Raw genomic sequence first — 22,597 nt, 5'->3', positions numbered from 1 at the left:
TCGAGGGGAGTGGAGGATGTAGGTGCCTCCTGACAGAAGAAAAGGCCAAAGCCACAGACCCGAGTGCCTCCCCAGCAGTGGGGAGTAGGGGACGGAGGGCAAGGCTGGCTGGCGGTGAGTATGGAGGAAGTCCTGGGTCAGTGGGGCTGGATCTGCGCTCCTAGACGCTGCCAGGGTCTCAGGGCACAAGGCAGGCCTCGGTGCAGGGTCAGATCCTGTCGCTTCGGCACGGCCCGCCTCCCGCCCCGCCCTCCTCCCGCCCCGCCGCGTGGGGGCGCCCGCGCACCGTCCCGTTATAAAGCATCGAGGTTCCGCAGCCCGTGGACTAGCGAGAAGCCCGGAGAGGCTCCAATCCTTGCTTCCTAGACCGCTCGCATCACCATGGGCGAGCTCCCTTTCTTCAGGGCGCACACGGCCTTGCACCCGGACCACCTGTGGATCTGGGAAAAGGCCGTGTATGTGGACGAGAACCAGCGCACGTGGCTGCCCGTAACCATCGAGGTACAGACGCTCTGGGGTCGGGCGCGCGGGGCAGCATGGGCGTCCCATCCGTGGCCCGGGCTCAGGAGCCGGGTCGCCCCAGGCCGTGCAGGCCCTGGAGGAGCCCCTCACATGCCGCAGGGCGAGGGCGGCGGGGAGGCTCAGAAGGGCAGGTCCACCCAGGGCGGCCAGAGACTCACAGATGAAACCACTTTGCACTGAGCGCAAGGGTGAGAAGTTCTCCGGGCCAGGAAGGAGGGTGGGAGAAACACAGAGAGAGGCACGTTGGCCAAAGAATGGGGACCCAGTGTGTCTGGAGTGTATGAATATGATCTTGAGTAAAATAGGACTTCTCTGGGCCTCAGGGTTCTAATCCATAAATTGGGAATAATCTCCAAAGTAAGTGATTCACACACATGGCCAATTATCAAAATCTCCATAGATGAGCCCCAGAAATCTGTATTTTGAAAGAACCCTCAACAGATTATGATCAACCAAGTTTGGGAAGCACTGCTATAGAGTTTGGAATATTTCATACCTCCTCTGTGCTTTGGAAGAAACAAACTTCACAAGGTGTATAATAGTATAAAAGCCAGTATTGAATAGACATTGACTTTGTTTTATGTGTAATGCCTTAAGATGGATCTTTAGTTAATTTTTTTTTCTTTTTTTAAGAAATACAACTCTCTTACAGCACTTTCCATCGGAGCATGGATTTCCTCAAACTTAGGTGAAAAATGTTGAAACTTTCCATATATAAACCAAAGAAAGAACGTATAAAAGAAAAATTTTAATGTCGTATTAGAACATTTATGTAATGTAATAGCAGGACAGCTAAAAGTTACTGAGAGTGACTGTGTTCCCATTTTATAGATAAGGAAACAGAGGCATAAAAATGTAAATCTGTTCAAAGTAGTGCTGCTTATAGGTAATGGGGTTGGGATTCCAGAGTCATAACCACCATCTAAACTTTGCATCTTTATTGGCTTTTAAGAGTTTGAAATACATATTTATATACATATATATACTTTTTTTTTTTTTTTTTTTTTTGGGGGACACGGGCCTCTCCCCCTTGTGGCCTCTCCCGTTGCGGAGCAACAGGCTCTGGACGCGTAGGCTCAGCGGCCATGGCTCACGGGCGCAGCCGCTCCGCGGCATGTGGGATCTTCCCGGACCAGGGCACGAACCCGTGTCCCCTGCATCGGCAGGCGGACTCTCAACCACTGCGCCACCAGGGAAGCCCCATATATATACTTTTAAAAGTCAAGTCAAATATTCACTGTAAGTCAAGTATTTGAGGAAAATTTAAGTGAATATCTTTTTTTAATCTCTGGTTGGGACATATCTTCTTCAACACGATGCTGAAACTGCGAAGCAGAGTTTTTCACCTAATCATTATAAATTCTGGACAAAACATAACCCTTTAGCAAACCATGGGGCAGGAATTTCCCCACATAACTTAAAGGACCAGTATTCTTAATATGTAAAGATTTACATAAGTCAACAAGAGAGAGATGAATAAACAAACGTAAAATGGTTAAAGGATATGGAAGGTTATATACTAACACAGCAAGAATGGTGATTTTCACACTTACACCTTGCAGGATGATCTGAATTATTTTTTAACAGTGAGTTCTAATTTACTTCATAGACAAAAATTTTGAAAAGCTATTTCCACTTTGGAAAAATAATCATTGAACAAAGATAAGAGTCCAATTTTTATGCCAAGCAGGATTCTAGGCTGTGGGGTTTTGCAGTGAATGTGATTAAATCTCACTGCTTGTGAAGCTGACATTCTGCTGGGGGAGAAGGACAGCACACTAATTGAGGCCGGTGGTAAGTTCTGTAGGATAACTACAGTGGGAGGGCAGGCAAGGATGAGTGGGGTAGTGGGGTGAGGTCTTCAGGCTAGTCCTCTCCAGAGTTTTTCTTGTTTGTTTGTTTGTTTTTAATTTATTTATTTTTGGCTGTGTTGGGTCTTCGTTGCTGTGCTCAGGTTTTCTGTAGTTGTGGCGAGCGGGAGCTACTCTTCGTTGCAGTGCATGGGCTTCTCATTGTGGTGGCTTCTCTTGTTGCAGAGCATGGGCTCTAGGCTCGTGGGCTTCAGTAGTTGTGGTTCCCAGGCTCTAGGATGCAGGCTCAGTAGTTGTGGCGCACGGGCTTAGTTGCTCTGCGGCATGTGGGATCTTCCCAGTCCAGGGCTTGAACCCGTGTCCCCTGCGTTGGCAGGAGGATTCTTAACCACTGCGCCACCAGGGAAGCCCTCCCCTCCAGAGTTTTAATTTGCATGTGCCTGCCACACTTTGCCCATCATTTTCTTTGAAAGCTTTCTGGACATCTGGGACATGCCTCTTATGTATATCATAAGAGTTGGATTTTGCTGACGTTTGTATTTATAGACATAGATTTGAGCAGAGACCTGCCTTAAAAAAAGGGTGTGAGCCCTTCATGGATTTAGGGGAGAATGTTCCAGGCAGAGGACAGCAGGTGTGAGAGATTTCTGGGCGTGTGCACATCCCAGACACTGCGAGGACGCCTGTGTGGCTGGAATGGGTGGAGGGTCCAGGAGGGAACAGAAGGAGGTGAGAGAGACAGGGAGCCGCTCTTGGGGGCCTTCGGGCCATGGTGAAGATTTCAGTTCATCTGCCTGCGATTGGAAGGTGTCGGAGGGCAGCCAGCAGGGGAGTGACGTGATTTTTAGGTGCACACCTGGCTGCGGTGCTGAGTCTCGGCTGTGGCCACGGGGCCGAGTAGGCGGCAAGTTGGGCCGTTGTCACAGTAGCCCAGCGAGAGGCGATGAAACAGGAACAGTGGCGGAGATGGTGACAAGTGGGCTGTCACCTGATTCTGGGGTCTGGGGAGATCTTGTTTAAAAGAGGTTGTGTGATAAAGAAGAATCCAAGAAAATCCCCCGTCAGCTGAAATAGGCACCAGACTCCATAGTTACAGAAGCTCCGGGGCCCCATGGCATACCCCGGCAACTAGGCATTTGTCACGAAGTGGACCTTTTGTGGCCCTGTCTGGGTATCTAGACCCATTCGAGTGCTGGTCATCTCGGCCCAGCCAGAGTCCCTGAGAGGAGCGTGCCTGGCTTAGGGATTGGAGCTTCTGGGAGCAGTGACCAGCAGCATCTTAGATGCAGGCTGGGCTGGGTGGGTGACAGGATGGACCGTGGGTATTTGTGCCTGCAGGACCGTGAAGGTGTGCCCTGCCCTTCTCTTCTCTTCAGTTAGAAAGTAGCCTCCAAGTCCTCATGCGTCAGGAAGATGTCCCCCTGGGGGAGCCTGTGTGCCCCAGCCAGCTGGGCCCATACCTGCTGCCCGTCATGTGGCAGCTCTACCCCGGAAGAAGGTACCGAGGCTCAGACTCCAGTTTCTGGCGCATAGTATACCACATCGAGGCAAGTGTGTGCTTCTCCGGGGACCCACCAGGTCATCGTGGGTGGCCATGCTCCCCTTCCCCCATGTCTGGCCTCTGTGGTCTATCTGTTCCCTCCATTTCTGTACCAGAAGCTAAAAAAATGGAGGGACTTTACAAGTGCAGATTTTTAAAGGACCAGATTGGAGAGACATTAGAAGCAAATGACCAACCACCCTCGGGGCTCTCCAGCGGAAGCCCCTGAGTGGCAGGAGCCTCTGTGGCGGGCAGTCCCAGGGTGAAGGCTGGTGGGAGGAGGGGCCCCTGGGGTCCCCCCCATGCAAGTTCCCGCCTGCCCCTCCAAGCCCAGGGGCCGGGAGGGGAAGGAGAATCCCGGACTCTGGCCTCCAGCTCCTTCTCTCTCACAGTTCGGCGACACAGAGGACATGCTCCTGGAGCAGATGGCAGAGCCAGAGTATGAGTGACGAGGTGAGCCCCCGGGGCCAGGTCAAGAAGAGGGAACGCCCCTCCTGCCCTCCGTGAAGGCAGAACTGACCCCCACCCCCTGACTGCGCTGCCCTGTGACGGTCCCCAGGGTGGGGGACCCAGGCTCTCTCCTTTAACACCTCAGAAGCCAATCACTTTTAGGCCCCCTTAATGTTAGGGGCACACAGCTGCACAGTGCTTCACAGGTGTGGGCACTGTCCCTTGATCATCGCATCAGCCAAGCTGGGTAGTATTAACTGTACAGGTTATAAAAAGGGGTTTTGAGAGGCACAATGACTGGTCCAGATCACAGAGCCAGGTTTCAGATCTGGGTCTTCCGACACCAAGCTGCTGGCTCGGACGCAAGGCCTCGGCTCTGGAGACCAGCACCGACCACCCAGCTCGCCCGTCCAGACTCTTCCCGGCAGCTCCACTCCTGCCCACCCCGTACCCTGCCCCTTCCTCCCCTTTGCCCTTGACCCTGTCTTCTCTTGTCCCAGGTCCTGCAGCTCCCATCTCCTCCTGCCCCCTGAGCCCCAAGCCTGCCGCGGCGATGTTCGTGCTTGTGTTCACCTTCGTGCACCAGCCCTGTGTGTTCTGCTCCGCCACAGCCAGGTCCAGGAGGGGAAGGATGGGCAGAGGATGAGCCCCCCCACACCGGACCTGCCTGCCGGAGAGGTTATGCGTGGGTACAGCTTCCTCTTCCTGCCCCGCCGTACCCGTGTCTCCGGCTTTCTCAGCAGCCCGATGGTCTTCAGCCTCTGTCCCCCTTCTGTCCCTCCCAGCAACTAGTGTCACATCCGGAATGCCCTGGGCTGCTTCTCATTCTGTCACCTCAGCTCTGTGTCCTTCCGGCCGTAGGGGATGGGACCTACTCGCCTGAGCCTGGTCTCTGAGCCCCTGGACCAGCTGTCTCCTGTGGTGCCGGCCCACACATGACCACACCTCGGCCAGCGCCCCCTGCCCCAGCAGCCTCGAGTGAAGGCCTGAGGAGGGCCCAGGTCTGTGCTCAGGACCCAGAAGCCTGCCGGTCAGCGATCCCCAGCCTGGGATGTGGCAGGAGGTTGGACAGGCGAGCACTGTGGACGGGACCTTGGGTTGCCCACCTGTAGAAGGATAGAGGTTGGAGGTCCCCCTGTTTTACAGGTGCCCACAGACCTGGATGTTATGAAGTTGTATGTAGCGTGAACACTTTGTAATGTTGGTTGATTAAATGTAAGACAGTTCATCTAACTTTGTGCCGGACCAGCTTCTATCCTTGACCCAGATTCTAGTGGAGAGAAGCGGGAGCAGATGGTCACTGAGTAAGAATATTTGAAACGGAAAGAATATTCGTGAATTTAGTGTATATATATTTTTACTTTGGAGGAAAGGTTGGAATTTTCCTTTTTTTCCGTATAATCCAAATGCTCAAAAGCCCAGTGTTCTTAGAGGTATAATTTTGACAACCATTGGAATAAGTGACCTCAAAAAGTCTCAATCAGCATCTCCTGGTATTCAAGGCCCCCCACCCCCGGCCCTGTCCTCCTCACCCTCCTGGCCCAGCCAGCTCTAGCTCCTCTGTCCTCACCTGGGTAGTTTCAATCCCAGCAGGAGTCCCTCCTCCCTGAAACTGTACCCAGCCATCCAGCCTGAGTCCCTTCCCTACTTCACGTGCCCCGCGGTCACAGCCCAGCCCCAATGCCTCCTGCTTCCTTCTCAAGATCCGCTGCCCCTCGTCTACCTTCTGAACAGGTAAGCAGGACCTCAGGCATTACAAAGGGATGCCTTCCAGTCAAAGGAATCCATTCTGTGTGGAATACTGCTCCTCTCCACTTAGTGTGACTTTAGTCTATAGCTCTTCATCACAGAGCGATGTCAGGGTAATGACACAAATAGGTTGTTAAGTATCTAATATGAGAATTATATAAGAAAATACTACATTTCCTATTTTTTATTCTCTGACCCCAGTCTTCTTACTCGGCCCTAGACAGACAAGCGTCGGGTACCACACGTGCCAGGGTGTGCATCTTTTATCATTTTAACCCTATCGCCTTGCATGGTGCTTGGCAGTGTAAAAGTTTGGTCTGTCGAAGCGTCTAAACATCAGACCAGGAGGAACATCAGTGATCAGCCAGTGGCCTCACTTTAGGAACAGGTCCAGGAAGAGGAAGGTTCTCATTTGGGGCTGAATGCTTGTGTGTCCCCCAAATTCAGATGTTGACGCCTTAACCGCCAATGTGCGTATTTGGAGGTGGGACCTTTGGGAGGTGATTAGGGTGAGAAGAGGTCCTGAGGATGGGGCGTTCATGATGGAATTAGTGCCTTTTTAAGGAGGAGAAGAGAGAAAGATCACTCTCTCCACGTGCACGCACCCAGGAAATGCCAGGTGAGGACACAGCGAACAGTCAGCTGTCAACGAGCCAGGAGGAGGCCCTCACCAGACACTGGATCTGCCAGTACCTTAATGTTGGACTTCCAGCCTCAGAACTGTGAGAAATAAACATCTGTGCTTTAAGCTGCCACCACCACACCACACGGAGTCTGTGGTGTTCTGTTACAGCAGCCCGAGCAGACCAAGACAGTTCTTGTGCAAACTTCTCTTGTTCATGAAACTTTGGCCATCACCGTGAACTCTGCTGAGGGCTGCAGATACAGCAGTGAACAAAGCTAAGCTGCTCTCATGCAGCTTTCATTCTGGAAAAAGAAGAACAAGAAGCTTGGAACGTGCAAAATCCTACAATGAAAACAGAACACAGTAACCTGGTAGCGAGCTAGGTCAGGTGGTGAAGGAATTCCCACCTGTGTAGGTAGCCTTTAAGATTGAACCTTGAAAATGAGAGGGATCTAGATTCTTCTTAAATCAGGGAGGAGAGTCCCAGGATGAGGAGATGCAAGTGCTGTGCAGGTTTAATTTGCTACGGAGGGCTTGTCTGGTGGTACAATGGTTAAGAATCCGCCTGCCAATGCAGGGAACAGGGGTTCGAGCCCTGGTCCAGGAAGATCCCACATGCCGTGGAGCAACTAAGCCCATGCACCACAACTACTGAGCCTGCGCTCTAGAGCCTACGAGCCACAACTACTGAGCCTGTGCTCTAGAGCCTGCGAGCCACAACTACTGAAGCCCGTGCGCCTAGAGCCTGTGCTCCACAACGAGAGAAGCCACCGCAATGAGAAGCCTGTGCATAGCCATGAAGGGCAGCCCCCGCTCACCACAACTAGAGGAAGCCCGTGCACAGCAACGAAGATCCAACGCAGCCAAAAATACATTATTTTTTTAAAAAATTTGCTATGGAAACTGAAACAGCAAAAGATCTTCTCACTAAAAGAAAATGCTCTTTTATGAGCATAAGTGGCCCTAATAAATTAACTATAAATGCGATGCAGAATCTCAGTTTTCCACAACAAGAATGACTTTGGGGTTGTGGCTGAGACAGCTGGGTGGACAATGGTGGAATAGTGACACCTCCAGTTGGCGAGTCGATAGGCTGTAGATTGAATATGGATCTAGAGCTCAGGTCAGGACTAAAAATATCAATGTAGAAATCATTAAGATGTCAATAGCAGTGAAAGCCAGGGGCCTGACCTAGGTCCCTCTTGGAGAGATGGTGGCATCTTTGAAACCTGGAAGCAAGTGTTTCCAGAGGGCCGCTGTGGTGGGCTGGGGAGCACACCGATGAGGGGCTGAATAGCGAGAAGTGGGTATCAGATTTGGCCACGTGGAGGCTGGTGGTGACACTGTCAGGGAAAGTTTGCTGTGACAGGGGCATGGCCCGGTTGGGGTAGGCGTAGGAGGGAAGGGGAGGTGGGGAGAGGCAGCCCTTCTAGGAGCTTTGCTGTGGAGGAGGGTGGCGTCGAGGGAGCTTCAGCGGGAGGTGAGGGAGCCCGTGTGTGCAGCCCAAGGAAAAGGTCAGCAGAAGGGACAAGCTGGTGAGGCAGAGCAGAGAGGCTGTGGTCAAAGGACCAGCATTCCTGAGGAAGCTGAGCGAGATGGGCCCAGGCACAGATGTATGTTGGCATCTGACAAAGAGCTTGAGCCGTGATCAGCAACACGCCAGTCTTGTTTCATTTCCCCCCATACAAACTTGGGGTTTGTGTTTTTGCTGAAGTATTTTAAAGGCTTAATATTTCACCCACAAGTATTTTATTATGTATCTCCACAGAGAAAACTTTTTATTCCTGATAGCCACAATACCATCGTCACCCCTAATAAAATTAACTATAATTCCTCAATACATCTAAAGCCCAGTCCGTTTTCACATTTCCCCAGTTATCTCAAATGTCTTTCTGCAGCTGGTTTAAATCAAGACTCAGACTGCGTGTGGTTGATGCATCTCAAGTCTCTTGTGATCTATAACCCACTTCCTTCCTTAGAACAAACCAGGTAAACTGTCCTGTAGACTTTCTGGATTTGGTGGACGGCATCCCAGAATGTCCTTTAATATGTTTCTCTTCCTCTTATTTCCTGTCTTTAGAGACTTGATTAGATTCTGGTTTAATTCTTTGGGCACAGATACCCACAGGTGGTACTGTGTGCTGCTCATTGCATCAGGTCAGGAAGCGCGTGATGTCAGGGTACCGCTCTGGGGAAGACTGATCTATCATCCGTCATGACGTTCGCCATCAACCTGTCATCTGCGCCTTTGGCATCTTTATGATGTGCCATCATCCTGTCCAAGAATATGGTCTTCTCTTTTATTTAATTATACATTTGTGTCTTTCAGGAATGTTTTATAGTTTTAATCATAAAAGTTTTGCCGATTCTTTTTCTTTCTTTTTTTTCTTTATTTGGCTGTGCCAGGTCTTAGTTGCGGCACGCAGTATCTTCGTTGCCATGTGCAGGATCGTTTTTTTTAACATCATTACTGGAGGATAATTGCTTTACAATGCTGTGTTAGTTTCTGCTTTATAACAAAGTGAATCAGCTATACATATACATATGTCCCCATATCTCCTCCCTTTTGCGTCTCCCTCCCACCCTCCCTATCCCACCCCTCTAGGTGGTTACAAAGCACCAAGCTGATCTCCCTGTAAAAGTTTTGCATATTCTTGTTGAAACTGTTCTCAGACATTTAATTTACTCTTTGTTATCGTAATGGTGTCTTCCCTTTCATTATATCTTTTAATAGGATATTGCTTGAGGGGTGTATGTGTATGCATGTGTGTATAAAATAGCTATTATTTTCTGTATGTCAATTTTATATTCTGCTATATTACTAAAATACCTTATTATTTTTTAAATTGAAATATAGCTGATTTACAATATTGTGTTAGTTCAGGTGTGTAACAAAGTGATTTGGTTATACATATATTTATATGTATATATCTATATTCTTTTTTCAATTTTTTTCCATTATGGTTTATTACAGGATGTTGAATATAGTTCCCTGTGATATACAGTAAATCCTTGTTGTTCATCTGTTGTATATATGGTAGTGTACAACTGTCAATCCCGTATTCCCAATTTATCCCCCCCCCCTTCCCCTTTGGTAACTGTAAGTTTGTTTTCTATGCCTGTGAGTCTGTTTCTGTTTTGTAAATAAGTTCATTTGTATTAGTTTTCAGATTCCACATATAAGTGATATCATATAATATTTATCCTTTTCTGTCTGACTTCACTTAGTATGAAAATTTCTAGGTCCATCCATGTTGCTACAAATGGCATTATTTCATTCTTTTTTTATAGCTGAGTAATATTCCATTGTATGTATATATACCACACCTTCTTTATCCATTCATCTGTTGATGGACATCTAGGTTGCTTCCATGTCTTGACAGTTGTAAATAGTGCTGCTGTGAACATTGGGGTGCATGTGTCCTTCTGAATTAGAGTTTTCGTCTTTTCTGGATATGTGCCCAGGAGCGGGATTGCTGGATCATATGGCAACTCTATTTTTAGTTTTTTAAGGAACCTCCATACTGTTCTCCATAGTGGCTGCACCGATTTACATTCTCAACAGCAGTGCAGGAACGTTCTCTTTTCTCCACACCCTCTCCAGCTAAAATATCCTACTATTTACAGTAGTTTTAATTTATTCTTTGGGTATTCCAGATACATGGTGATAGCATCTGCAAATAGAGATATTATTACCTCTTCCTTCTTAACTCTTATTATTGTAGTTCCTTTTTCTTGTCTAATATCTCCAAAGCTATCATAAGTAGTAATAGGCATCCTTTTATTTTAACTTTATCGGGAAGGCCTCTGGAGCTTCCCTGTTAAGTATGATCCTGTCTTTGCAGCTGAAATATTTTTATTTTATCAAGTTAAAGAAGTATCTTTCAATTCCTATTTTAGAATTTTTAACATGAACAGGTATTGAATTTTGTTACATGCCTTTTGAAGTCTAAGGAGATGATTAGATGATACTTTTATTAAACTCTATTAGTATTATATTGATATTGGGGTATTGACTCTTTCTTACATTCCTGGAATTGATCATGATGAATAACGCATTAATGTATTGGTGGATCTCTTTGCTAATATTTTATTTAAAATTTTTGCATCATAGTTAAAATGGTCTGAAATTTTTTCTTTTTTCCCCCCTCTCAATCTTTGTCAGATTTTGGCATAAAAGTTATATTCACTTCATAAAAATAACTTAGAGGCTTTTCTTTTGTTCTACCCTGTAATACTGTAAACTGCGTTAGGATTATCTTTTTTTTTTAGCTTGGGAGAATTCCATTCAAGCCTGGTGCTTTTCTGGAAGGAGCACTTCTTCTACAACTTCCTGTTTCTTCTGTGGAAATTGGCTGTTTAAGCTTTTTAGCTATACTGGATTCAACTTTGGTTAAATAAATTTTCCTTAAAAAGTATCCATTTCATCTAGGTTTTATATTTTATTTTCATAGTTATTCAAAATAGTCTCTGGGATTTTAATATTCTCTCTGGATTATTATTGCCCCTTGTCATTTCTTATTTTGTCTTTTTTGTGCTTTATCCCATTTAGTAAAATTAGGTTTGTCTATTTTATTTCCCCAAAAGCCAACTTTTTGACTCATTTATTAATTCTGTTGTTTTGTTCGTTTGTTTTCTATATCATTGATGTCTGTTTTTATCTTTAGTTCTTTAGTTATATATTTGTTTCTGTTGTCCCTTTTCTAGCTGAGTGTTTATTTTCTTTTTAAATTTTTATATAGATATTTTATGTAACAGCTTTACTAAAATGTAATTGACGGGGCTTCCCTGGTGGCGTAGTGGTTGAAAATCTTCCTGCCAATGCAGGGGACACGGGTTCGAGCCCTGATCTGGGAAGATCCCACATGCTGCGGAGCAACTAAGCCCGTGCACCACAGCTACTGAGCCTGCACGTCTGGAGCCTGTGCTCCGCAGCAAGAGAGGCCGCGACAGTGAGGGGCCCACGCACCGCAATGAAGAGTGGACCCCGCTCGCCGCAACTAGAGAAAGCCCTCGCACAGAAACGAAGACCCAACACAGCCAAAAAAAAAAAAAAGTAATTTGACGTACCATACAATTCACTCTTTCAAAGTGTCCAATTCAGTTGTTTTTAGTCTATTCACAGTTTTACAACCATCACCATGGTTGCCTATTCTGGGTATTTCGTATAAATGTCATCATACGGTATGTCTTCTTCTGTGGCTGTATTCTTCAGCATAATATTGTCAAGGTTCACACGTATTATGGTGTATATTAGTATTTAATTTCTTTTATGACTGAATAATACTCCATTACATGCATATGCCCCATTTTATACAATCATGGACATTTGGGTTATTTCTGCTTTTTGCCTATTACAAATAATGCTGCTACAAACATTCACACACAGCTTTTGTGTGGACACGTGTTTTCATTTCTCTTGGTTATATACGTAGGAGTGGAATTGTGAGTCATATGGTAACTTTTTTTTAACTTTTTGAGGAACTACCAGACTGTTCTCCAAAGTGGCTGCACATTCCCACCAACAGTGTATGAGAGTTTCAATTTCTTCACATGCTTGTCAACACTTGTTATCGGGCTTTTTGATTCTAGCCATATAGAAGGTATAAAATATCTCATTGTACTTTTGATTTTGTTTATCAAAAATCAAATGGCATGGCCATTTGTATATCTTCTTTGGAGAAATGCCTATTAAGAGCTATCAAGATCTTTTGCCCATTTTTTTAGTTGAGGTTTAATTGACCTAAAGCATATTAGTTTCAGGTATACAACATAGTAATTTGATATTCGTACACACTGTGGAAAGATCACCACAGGAAGTCTAGTTAACATCAGACCTCATACATAGTTAGATTTCTTTCTTGTGATGATAAATAATTTTTACTCTCAGCACATTTCAAATATGTAATACAGTATTATTAACTATAGTAACCTTGCTGTACATTAAGTCATCATGAGTTATTTATTGCCCACTTTAAAAAACTGGGTTATTTTCTTTTTTATTACCAAGTTATGAGTTCTTTATATATTCTGGATTCAACTTCCTTATCAGATAAAATTGACAAATATTTCCCCCCAATCTGTGTATTGGCCTCTCACTTGTTGATGGTATCCTCTAAAGCACAAAACTTTTAAATTCTGATGAATCTAATGTATCTATTTTTTATCACTTGTGTTTTTGATATTATATTGGGTTGGCCAAAAAGTTCATTTGGGTTTTTTAGTAAGATGTTAGGGAAAACCCGAACGAACTTTTTGGCCAACCAATATCACAGAAGGCTTTGCCTAACCTTCACAGTCATAAGGTTACTCTACATTTTCTTCTAAGAGTTTTAAAGTTTAAACTCTTCCCTTAATGTATGTAGTCCACTTTGAGTCAATTTTTATGTATGTTGTGAGGGTAGGGGTCCGTGTGTATAGCCAGTTGCCCCAGCACCATTAGAGAGACTTCTTCCCCCCACTGAATTGTCTTAGCACTCTTGTCAAAAATCAATTGACAGTAAAAGCAAGGGTTTATTTTTGTATCCTCAGTTCTATCTGATTGATGTACATATCTGTCCTAATGCCCATACCACACTGTCTTGATCACTATGTCTTTGCGGTAAGTTTTGAAATTGGGACATGTGAGTCTTCCAACTTGGTTCTTCCTTTTTGTTGGCTGTGCAGTGCAGGCATGCAGGCTCTTAGTTCCCAGGGATTGAACCCGTGCCCCCTGCAGTGGAAGCAGAGTCTTAACCTCTGGACCACCAGGGAAGTCCCTGTTCTTCTTTTTCAAGATTGTTTTCATTACTCCATATTCCGTGAATATCCATATGAATTTCAAGACCAGCTTGTCAATTTCTGAAAAGAAGTCAGCTTGTATTTTGATAGAGACTGTGTTGAATCTGTATATTAATATGGAGAGAATTGCTGTCTGTATTAATCTGCTTAGGCTGCCAAATCAAGATACCATAGATTGGGTATTTTGTTTCAATGGTTACCTTTATACTAATATCTTAGGGTAATATTATTACTCCTTCTTTTAAAAAAGCATTGTCCAAAGAACTTGCTATGACGATGGACATGTTCTGTGTTCTCTAATGTGGAAGGTGTACTGGCTACATGTAGTAGCTTATGGAGCACTTGAAATGTGGCTAATATGATTGAGAAACTGAATTGTAAATTTTATTTACTGCTAATTAAAATTTAAGTAGCCAGGACTTCCCTGGTGGTCCGTTGGTTAAGACTCTGTGCTTCCACTGCAGGCGGAGCAGGTTCAATCCCTGGTCAGGGAGCTAAGATCCCACATACTGAGCGGCATGGCCAAAAACACCAATTTTAAACAGCCATGTATGTCTGGTGGCTACCATGTTGGATGGTGTAGGTCTTTTGGTTCCCTACTATGAACATTATTGAAATTAGTAACCTCTTCTTCCCCTCCCTTCCTCTCCCCAAAGTATCTAAGGTGATATCCATTTAGTGCTAAATAATACCTTTGAGGCAAGCATTAAGCTTACTTTCTACATAATCTTTCCCTGCTCTCCCCATTTTTGATAGATGAATTATGTCTTCATTATTGGAGGATATAACATAGTATTTTTCACCTTTGTGCCTACTAGTCTTCATTCTACAGTTATGTGTGTTCAGTGGTCACAAGTAGTTCTTACAAAAAGCTTCTCTAAAGAATTCTTGATTGTCTGGAACTTACTGTTTAGTAGATCTCTCACAGTAAGGGCACACAGAAACAATATTCCCTGATTCCCTCAACTTCATCACAGTTTATGTCTTTTATAATTGAAGGTCACTTTGGCTGAATAAAATCATTATTGGCTCACATTTTCTTTCTTGGGTATCTGTACTTCATTACTCCATTTATGCCCTTATGTTTTAATTTAAAAGCATACCATGAAGGTCTAATCCCATATAAGTTACTTGGTCATTTTACCTTATGCCAAAGGATTTCAATTCTATAAAATCTGATAATTTGAATAGACTATGTCTTGGAGTTGACTGTTCTTGGTTGTATGTCCCAGGTACATCATGTCCTTTTTAAATACACAAGTTCAAGTTATTTTTTGTTTTATTTTCAGGAAAGTTTTTTAAAAATAGTTTTGTATATTCTACTCCACAGCCTTACTTTTCTGAGGTTGGGGGGTGTGGGGGGGATTTATTATGTATATGTTGGATCTTCTTTGCCTGTCCCCTATATCCATCACTTTCACTTGACTCCCTTGGAAGAATCCTTCTACTGATTTATTTCTACTTTCTACACTATTTTTCTCTCTCTATCCTTGTTGCTCTGCTGGATTTTGTGAGGGGCTTTGAGGAGATTGGGAAACAATGCCATTGTTACTAAATTGCCCTGATCCTTATTGTGTTTTAAAGCCACTTTGTTAGTGTCACTGTATTTTGCTTACAAAACGAGTTTATATACAAAGGGGAAATGTCTTTAGAAATATACTAATTCTAAAAGATTCTCCCCCATCTCTTTATACCAAACAAGTTATCTTGAACTAGTCCAGTTAAGTCATTGTCAGTGAGTGAGTCCTCCTAGTTTTAGTGAGTGAACCTCCTAGGGCAAACACAATTTATAAATTGTAGTGAGAAATTTTCCAAGAAAATGCTGAACTTTCATAGTTTTGAGGTGAAAAATCAATAGCCCTTGAAACTATTAAATGGAACATTTCAATAATATGGGAGAGCTCTTTGCACTTCTCAGTAATTAAACTTATAAACTCAACTTTGGCACCTGGTCCAGATGATACGGGACTTTATACAGCAGCTTCATTGGTTAAGATGCCAGTTACCTGGGCCTGTGAACTTGGAGAGCCAAAAAGCCTAAAATCTAGGGAACTTTGTGCTGCTCTGATTGGATGGTGCCTCCCCTCAACACTGGCCTCATCAACCCACCAACCAAGGGCACCAAGAAGCTGTGTCCATTTTACCACCTTTTTGGTTGGATTGTACTGGGTTAAATATCTGAGTGTCTCATTCCTACTGATCCTATGACTCTTGAGGGCCATGGGTAACCATAATAAGTCTTGGTCCTGGAAGGGACACACACAGATTTAGCGTATCTTATAGAAGAATAATAGACTTGGATCATAATTTGATAATCCCATCTGGTTCATTGTGAAATCCCCTGTGTTTGATGTGGTATGTTTGTCATCTGGGGCACCCCATCCTTACAGACAAGATTTAATCTATCTCGACCCCCCCCCCGCCCGACCTCCATATAACACTTCACTATCCCTCCAGAGATTTCATGGGGTCACACATCTGCCCATCACCCCTTACTTCAAGTTCTAGCATCTGCTGATTTTCCTTGGTTTATGGGTAATCTCCCATCCATCCCATTCCTGTTCCATGCATATCACCCCACCTCCCACTGGGCACCGCTGTCATTCCTTTACCAGAGGGCTGCAGGTGACAGACACTGGGGGCATGGTTGGAGTTAAGTTTGAGGGTTTGGGGAGGTTTTTGGTTCAACACTCAGATTATGCTTTCAAGTGGGATATTGAACACTCTGGTTTTGCAGCCCCTCCGCACTAAGCCCATCACCTCATCTTTCTGGGCTCTTCCCTCCTTCACAGACCCCCCCCTCCCTTCTTATAACTAATCTTTGAAATGCTAACATTCATACCTTATTATGCAGAACAACTTGGTTCTGTTTGACTTGGGGCTAGCTTTTCTGAATTCAATGCCCCATCAAAGTGTTTTGCTACATAAAGGATGAATCATTGCAAGGAGAATCTCTCCTAGGAGGCGGAGCTGCTGCGGTTAATTTCGGGTTTTCTATTTTCTTACTTTTTCTGCTTCCTTTCTTTCTAGTACACCTGCTCGGAATGTTTGAGTTGGGAAGGGAGGGAGGAGGGGAGAGAGAGTTCAAATGAACAGGACTCATCAAGGAACACTTCCTGGAAATCAAGTGAGACTCGGTCTGCTGAGAAATGTCCTGGGGTGTTCCGGGAGAGGGCCAAGGCCAGGAGGAGGCCCAGGACTGAAAGCAAGCCTGCTTGACTAAGTAAGAGCCATTCTGAGAACCTACCCCTCAGGGATATATCATTATAATGATGCCTCCTTTACACACAAGAAAATGGGCTTAGAGGGATTACCTACCTTACTCTAAGTTAAACAGAGCTAGTAAGTAGCAGACCTGCATCCAAACACAGGGATCCTGGCTGAAGTCCATGCTCTTATTAGTCGCCATGATATTATACAGACTTGGAAACAAACATGCCTGGATGGAAGCCCAGTCCACCTCTTACTCAGACCCACAGTAAAATGTCTCACCTCTCAGAGCCTCAGTTTCCTCACTGTAGTAAGATAGGTGCGTTGAAACCTATCTCAGAATGTCATTGTGACTATTAAATCAGCTAAAAGCTGGAAAGTGTCTGGCACATAGTAGATTCGATCAGTTGTAATATTCCTCCTTTATGAAATTTTCTGTGTTGAGTGGAAAGTATCATTAACGGCATTCTTAAGGGGAAAAAATTTAAAACTTCCTAAGATAGTTTTACCTTACTAAAAAAAGGAATCATAAAAAGTTGAGGGACAAACAAGACATCAATACCTGTTATTTTTATTAATATTATTTAAACAGGAGGGGAGGAATGACTTGGTCTTCAGCTAAAGAGACGAAAAATATTGCAAGAACAATACAATTTGCTCTATTAAAAAAGAGTCAAACAATTGGTTTATTTGAGGGGCTCACCTTAAAAAACATGACATACATAATCACAAATAATTAGGTCGATTTTTGCGCCAAGTTACAGCTGCCTTTTTTCAACATTTCTACTTCCCTTGGAGACTGTTTAGCAAGGTGACAGGCACCCCCATCCCTGGTTGCTTCAAGCTACCTAAGAATGAATCTATCCAGGTGTTAATACCACAGAATGAAAAGTAAACTTGAAATAAAACAGTATTGTTAGCTTTGTAGCTACTTAAAACACAGGTCTTTGTATATATAAACAAAAGAATAAAACTTGTGTATTATGCATTTTTCCCTCTCACGTTTCTAGAAATCCTTTTAGACAGAGATTTGTAAGTATCGCATCCTGACTTTTCGTTAATCCCAGTATTCTTTAAATGTACACAGCCACGGGAGTCTCCCCTTATCTGTGGTTTCGCTTTCCATGGTTTCAGTTACCTACAGTCAACTGGGGTCAGAACATATTACATGGAAAATTCCAGAAATAAACAATTCATAAGTTTTAAATTGTGGGCCATTCTGAGTAACTTGATGAAATCTCACACTGTCCTGTGTAGGACAATGAATCATCACTTTTCCAGCATATCCCGGCTGTTAGTCACTTAGTAGCCATCTTGCTGATCAGATCAATTGTTGCAGTAACACACTGCTTGTGTTAAATAACGCTTATCCTATTAATAATGGCCTCGAAGCACAAGAGTAGTGATGCTGGCAATTCGGATACACCAAAGAGAAGCGGTAAAGTGTTTCATTTAAGTAAAAAGGTGAAGGTTCTCAATAACGAAAGAAAAAAAATCATACCATTAAGCTCTACAGTAAGAAGGAATCTTCTATGCATGAAATTGTGAAGAAGGAAAAAGAAATTCGTGCTAATTCTGCTGCTGCAACTCAAACCACAAAAGTTAGGGCCACAGTGCATGATAAATGCTTAATTAAGATAGAAAAGGTGGGCTTCCCTGGTGGCGCAGTGGTTGAGAGTCCACGTGCCGATGCAGGGGACGCGGGTTCGTGCCCCGGTCTGGGAAGATTCCACATGCTGCGGAGCGGCTGGGCCCGTGAGCTATGGCCGCTGAGCCTGCACGTCCGGAGCCTGTGCTCCGCAACGGGAGAGGCAGCAAAAAAAAAAAAAAAAGATGGAAAAGGCATTAAATCTACAGTAAGTTATTTTGAGAGAGAGACCACATTCATGTAACTTTTATTACAGTATAATTGTTCTATTTTCTTATTATTGTTAATCTCTTACTGTGCCTAATTTATAAGTTAAACTTTATCACAGGCATGTACATATAGGAAAAAACATATAGAGAGTTCAGTACTATCCATGGTTTCAGGCATCTACTGGGGGCCTTGGAGCATATGCCCCCTGGATAATGGGGGACCCCTATCCTTCAGTTCCAAAAGGCTCGGTGTAATTAGCCCACTGGTTGGCAATGCGAGGCTGACGGCCTGTAACGCAGGACAAAAAGTCACGAGGCTGGGGTTTTAGCCCCAGCTTACTAACTTCCTGCAGGAATGAGTCGCACCAGCCCCTTTCTGCACCTTGGTCACCTCCTCTGTCCAGAGAGGGATTAGTTAGCGTGATACATGATTAACAATCTCCTTTGAACCCCACAAAGCAGTAAGTACTCTTGTTATCCCCGATTTCCTACTGAAAACAGAAAGCTCAGCAGTGTGGTTACTTGCCCGAAGTTAGTAAGTGGTGTGGCCCAGAGGTTGCCAGAATCCGTCCTACGTCTGGCTCCCAGTGTTCATGTATTCGGCTCAGTCCTTGGCCCTGAGCTAGATGCACGCAGCAGGTGCACATCCCGGCACAGAAGGAAGTGCCTTGATGGTGATTAACAGAGGGCAGTGAGCAGGGATGCAGGAAGGGTCGACTGTGGGTGGGCCAATCAAGCAAGCCCCCCTGAGGCGGCGACACTGGGGCTGGAACCAGAGGTGAAGTGGTACCATCTGTGCTGACAGCTGAAGGGTGGGCTTCTCAGCTGGGGGAACACCAAGCAAGCCTGGCAGGGACGGACAAGAGCCCCATGTTCCTGAGAAAGGCCTTGCTGGCCAGGAAGATAATTTTGTGCTAGGGGCCTTGGGGAAGCCAAGAAGCATCTGACTCACCTCCTGCTTCAGCACAGAGGATGAATTGCAGAGGCACAGGCCTGGATGCGGAGAAACCGATGAAGGCATCTAGGGCAGAGGCCGGCAAACCTTTTCTGTAAAGCGTCAGATAGTAAAGATTTTTGGCTTTGTGGGCCATAAAGGTCTCTGTTGCCGCTACACAACTGCCATTGTCGTGGTGAAAGGAACCACTGGCGATACATAAATGTGAGCATGGATGTGTGCTAATAAAACTTTATTTATAAAAACAGGGGCCTGGTGGCCCATAAGCTACAGTTTGTCACCCTGTGGTCCAGGTAGGAAATAGGAAGATGAAGAGGTACTGGCAGTGAAGATAAGTAGGTGGAGAACCACCTGTAATTACTTTTTGGTGGGAGGTTGTTTTTCATTTCTTTAATATCAACTTTAATTGCACAAGTGAGACATAAGTACACTTTCCTTATAAGAAAATTAAACATTACAAATTTGACCACACCCCAAACCCAGGTGTACTAGCTGCTATTTTTTTTTTTTTAATACTTATTTATTTGGTTGCATTGGGTCTTCATTGCAGCAGGCAGGCTTCTTAGTTGTGGCTCATGGGCTCCTTAGTTGCAGCAGGCGGGCTCCTTAGTTGTGGCATGCGGACTCTTAGTTGCGGCACGCATGTGGGATCTGGTTCACAGACCAGGAATCGAACCTGGGCCCCCTGCACTGGGAGCATGGAGTCCCAACTACTGCATCACCAGGGAGGTCCCCTAACTCCTATTTTTATTTCTGGATGTATCACCGTCGTCCTTTTTCTCTGTATTTATACTTACATGTACCTAATGAACTATGTGGTATCATTTTATGATTTATTTTGCGGGGGCAGGGGCTATAAGAATGGTACCCTGCTAAAGGAGTTTTCACACCTCTCCCCTCCCCTTGCCTCGCGTCTCCCACTGTTAAAGAGACCTGGCACTGGCTGGGCCTCCTTGGCTTTTGAGGGCACCGTGTACTGCACTTGAGGATGTCGCTCTGCCCCACGTAGCGGGGAACCCGGAAAACTGCCTTCGGGTCTGCTGCATCACTTGGTCCTGATGGCAGGACAGATCCGTGGCAGAGCCCTCCCTTGCTCTGGGCCCCGCTGCAAGCAGGCCATGTTCTAGCTTGGAGGAGATGTCCTGTCCTGCCGCAAACCACAGGACCCTAAAACTTCACTGAACCTTCACGGGGGGTTAACTCCTATTTCTGGATACACATGTATCTCATGAGGGCAGCTGGGGTGCCGACCACTTCCTGCTCATCAGGTCAAGTAGCACGAAGTCTTCAATAGAGTGACCAGCACGATGCCCTGTGAAATGCCAAGGGTCAAGGTCCCTGTGGACTTACCGTCAGTGGTGGTGTTTTCTAGTGTTTGGTCATTATCTTGTATTTGTTATGTTCTGTGTGGTTATAAGTCATTTGAAGGGAGCAGGCCACCATGATGCACAGCGCTGGGGGGCACCATTCCCTCACAGTATGAATGGGTGGTGTCCCCGGGGTTGTGCACCTGGGCAGCCAAAGATGGTGCCTTGCTTTCTCAGCCATTTGCTATCTTTAAGAGGAAGATTTTATTTCCTTTTTACACTCCTTTTCTCATTCTCTGCATCAGACACTTTTCTCTCTCTTCCAGCTGGCTGCCTTCCATCATGGACCTTTTGGACTGCCTCTACTTAGTTTTCTTTGCTGATTCTTTCTCTGTCATGCTAAGAATCTGGCATTTTTCTTTTTGCTTGTCATACCTGTTCTGTAGATCAGGGATCAGTAAACTATGGCCAGTGAGCCAAATCTGGCCTGCTGAACGTTTTGGTAAGTAAGGTTTTATTGGGACACAGCCATGCCCATTTGTTATGCGTCTTGCATGGCTGCTTTCATGCTACAATAGGAGAGTTGAGGAGTTGCTACAAGGGCCATGTGGCCTACAGAGCCAAAAATACTTACTATGTGGCCCTGTATAGAGAGTTTGCTGACCTCTGTCCCAGGTAGTTCTCTCTTCTCCTCTGGCATCAATGACCTCTGATGATGACTTCCCAACCTATGAATTCAGCCCAAACCTTTCTCTAGACCCACACATGTGTCCAGGGCATTTCAACATGGATACCTCACATGCATCTGAAACTCAGTATCCCGAACCCAACTCATGGCTTGATTGACCCTAGATCTCTGCCTCGCCTCCTTGCATGTTCCCAACTCAGGACCCCGCTGGCCAAACCACGGACCCTGAGCGGCAACCTGTCTCTAGCTTTCCCATCCTCGCACATCTGCTCGGTCACCAAACTCTGTCCATTCTCTCTCCTCAGCTGCTCTTGCATCTGTCCGTTCCTCTCCATTCCCAAAGACTGTGCCTGGTGGGGCAGAGGAGAAAAGCCGGGATGGGGAGCTGGGAGACCTAAGCTCCAGCCCTGGCTTTGCCACAGGTGACTACGGACCGGGGCACATTGCTGAGGCCCGAGTTCCTCATGTAGAACAATAGACACAGCGGGGCCTGACCTGACTCCTGGGCTTGCTTTAAGGATCAAGCTTTCACATCACATTGTTTCACCTTGAATCTGTAACGTAAAGTGCTGTGAGGATGACAGGGCATGGTGTAATGGTGAGGATTCTTCTAGCCTGCTTCTTCCTCCAGGCAGCCTCCCCGGATCCCCCAGCTGCATGACACCCACCCCCTCCTTCTCTTGACACACTTTGATAGGCCTCCCTTGCACTCAGCCCTGATGCACAGTCCCCTGGGTATGTGCTCAGTCTTGAGGGCAGGGATGAATTCCTGCCCATTTCTCTTTCCTTCAACTCAGCATAGGCCTGGCCCAGAGTTGACGTTCTGTAAATGTTTGCGGAACTTGGCCAAATGCCCTCAAGGAGCTCCCAGACACGAGGAGAAACAGACACACAGATGAGCAATATGGCGGGAGGGGCTTCCCTGGTGGCACAGTGGTTGAGAGTCCGCCTGCCGATGCAGGGGACACGGGTTCGTGCCCCTGTCCGGGAAGATCCCACATGCTGCGGAGCGGCTGGGCCCGTGAGCCATGGCCGCTGAGCCTGCGCGCCCGGGGCCTGTGCTCCGCAACGGGAGAGGCCACAACAGTGAGAGGCCCACGTAC

At 45.6% G+C, this 22,597-nt stretch overlaps 1 protein-coding gene across 1 annotated transcript; it reads left to right on the top strand.

Annotated features, from left to right (window-relative positions):
- Window positions 1-381: 381 nt before the first annotated feature.
- On the top strand, window positions 382-4,322 carry TCL1A (TCL1 family AKT coactivator A). The gene is made up of 3 exons (XM_024757951.1): window positions 382-501; window positions 3,710-3,880; window positions 4,266-4,322. Exons 1-3 carry the CDS (start codon window positions 382-384, stop codon window positions 4,320-4,322), a joined length of 348 nt encoding a protein of 115 aa, XP_024613719.1.
- The last annotated feature ends 18,275 nt before the right edge of the window (window positions 4,323-22,597 follow it).

Source organism: Neophocaena asiaeorientalis, unplaced genomic scaffold, assembly GCF_003031525.2.
Source record: "Neophocaena asiaeorientalis asiaeorientalis breed wild unplaced genomic scaffold, Neophocaena_asiaeorientalis_V1.1 scaffold476, whole genome shotgun sequence".
Taxonomy (NCBI): domain Eukaryota; kingdom Metazoa; phylum Chordata; class Mammalia; order Artiodactyla; family Phocoenidae; genus Neophocaena; species Neophocaena asiaeorientalis.
Note: the sequence above shows the minus strand (reverse complement) of the source record. Positions and strands in the feature narration are given on the sequence as shown.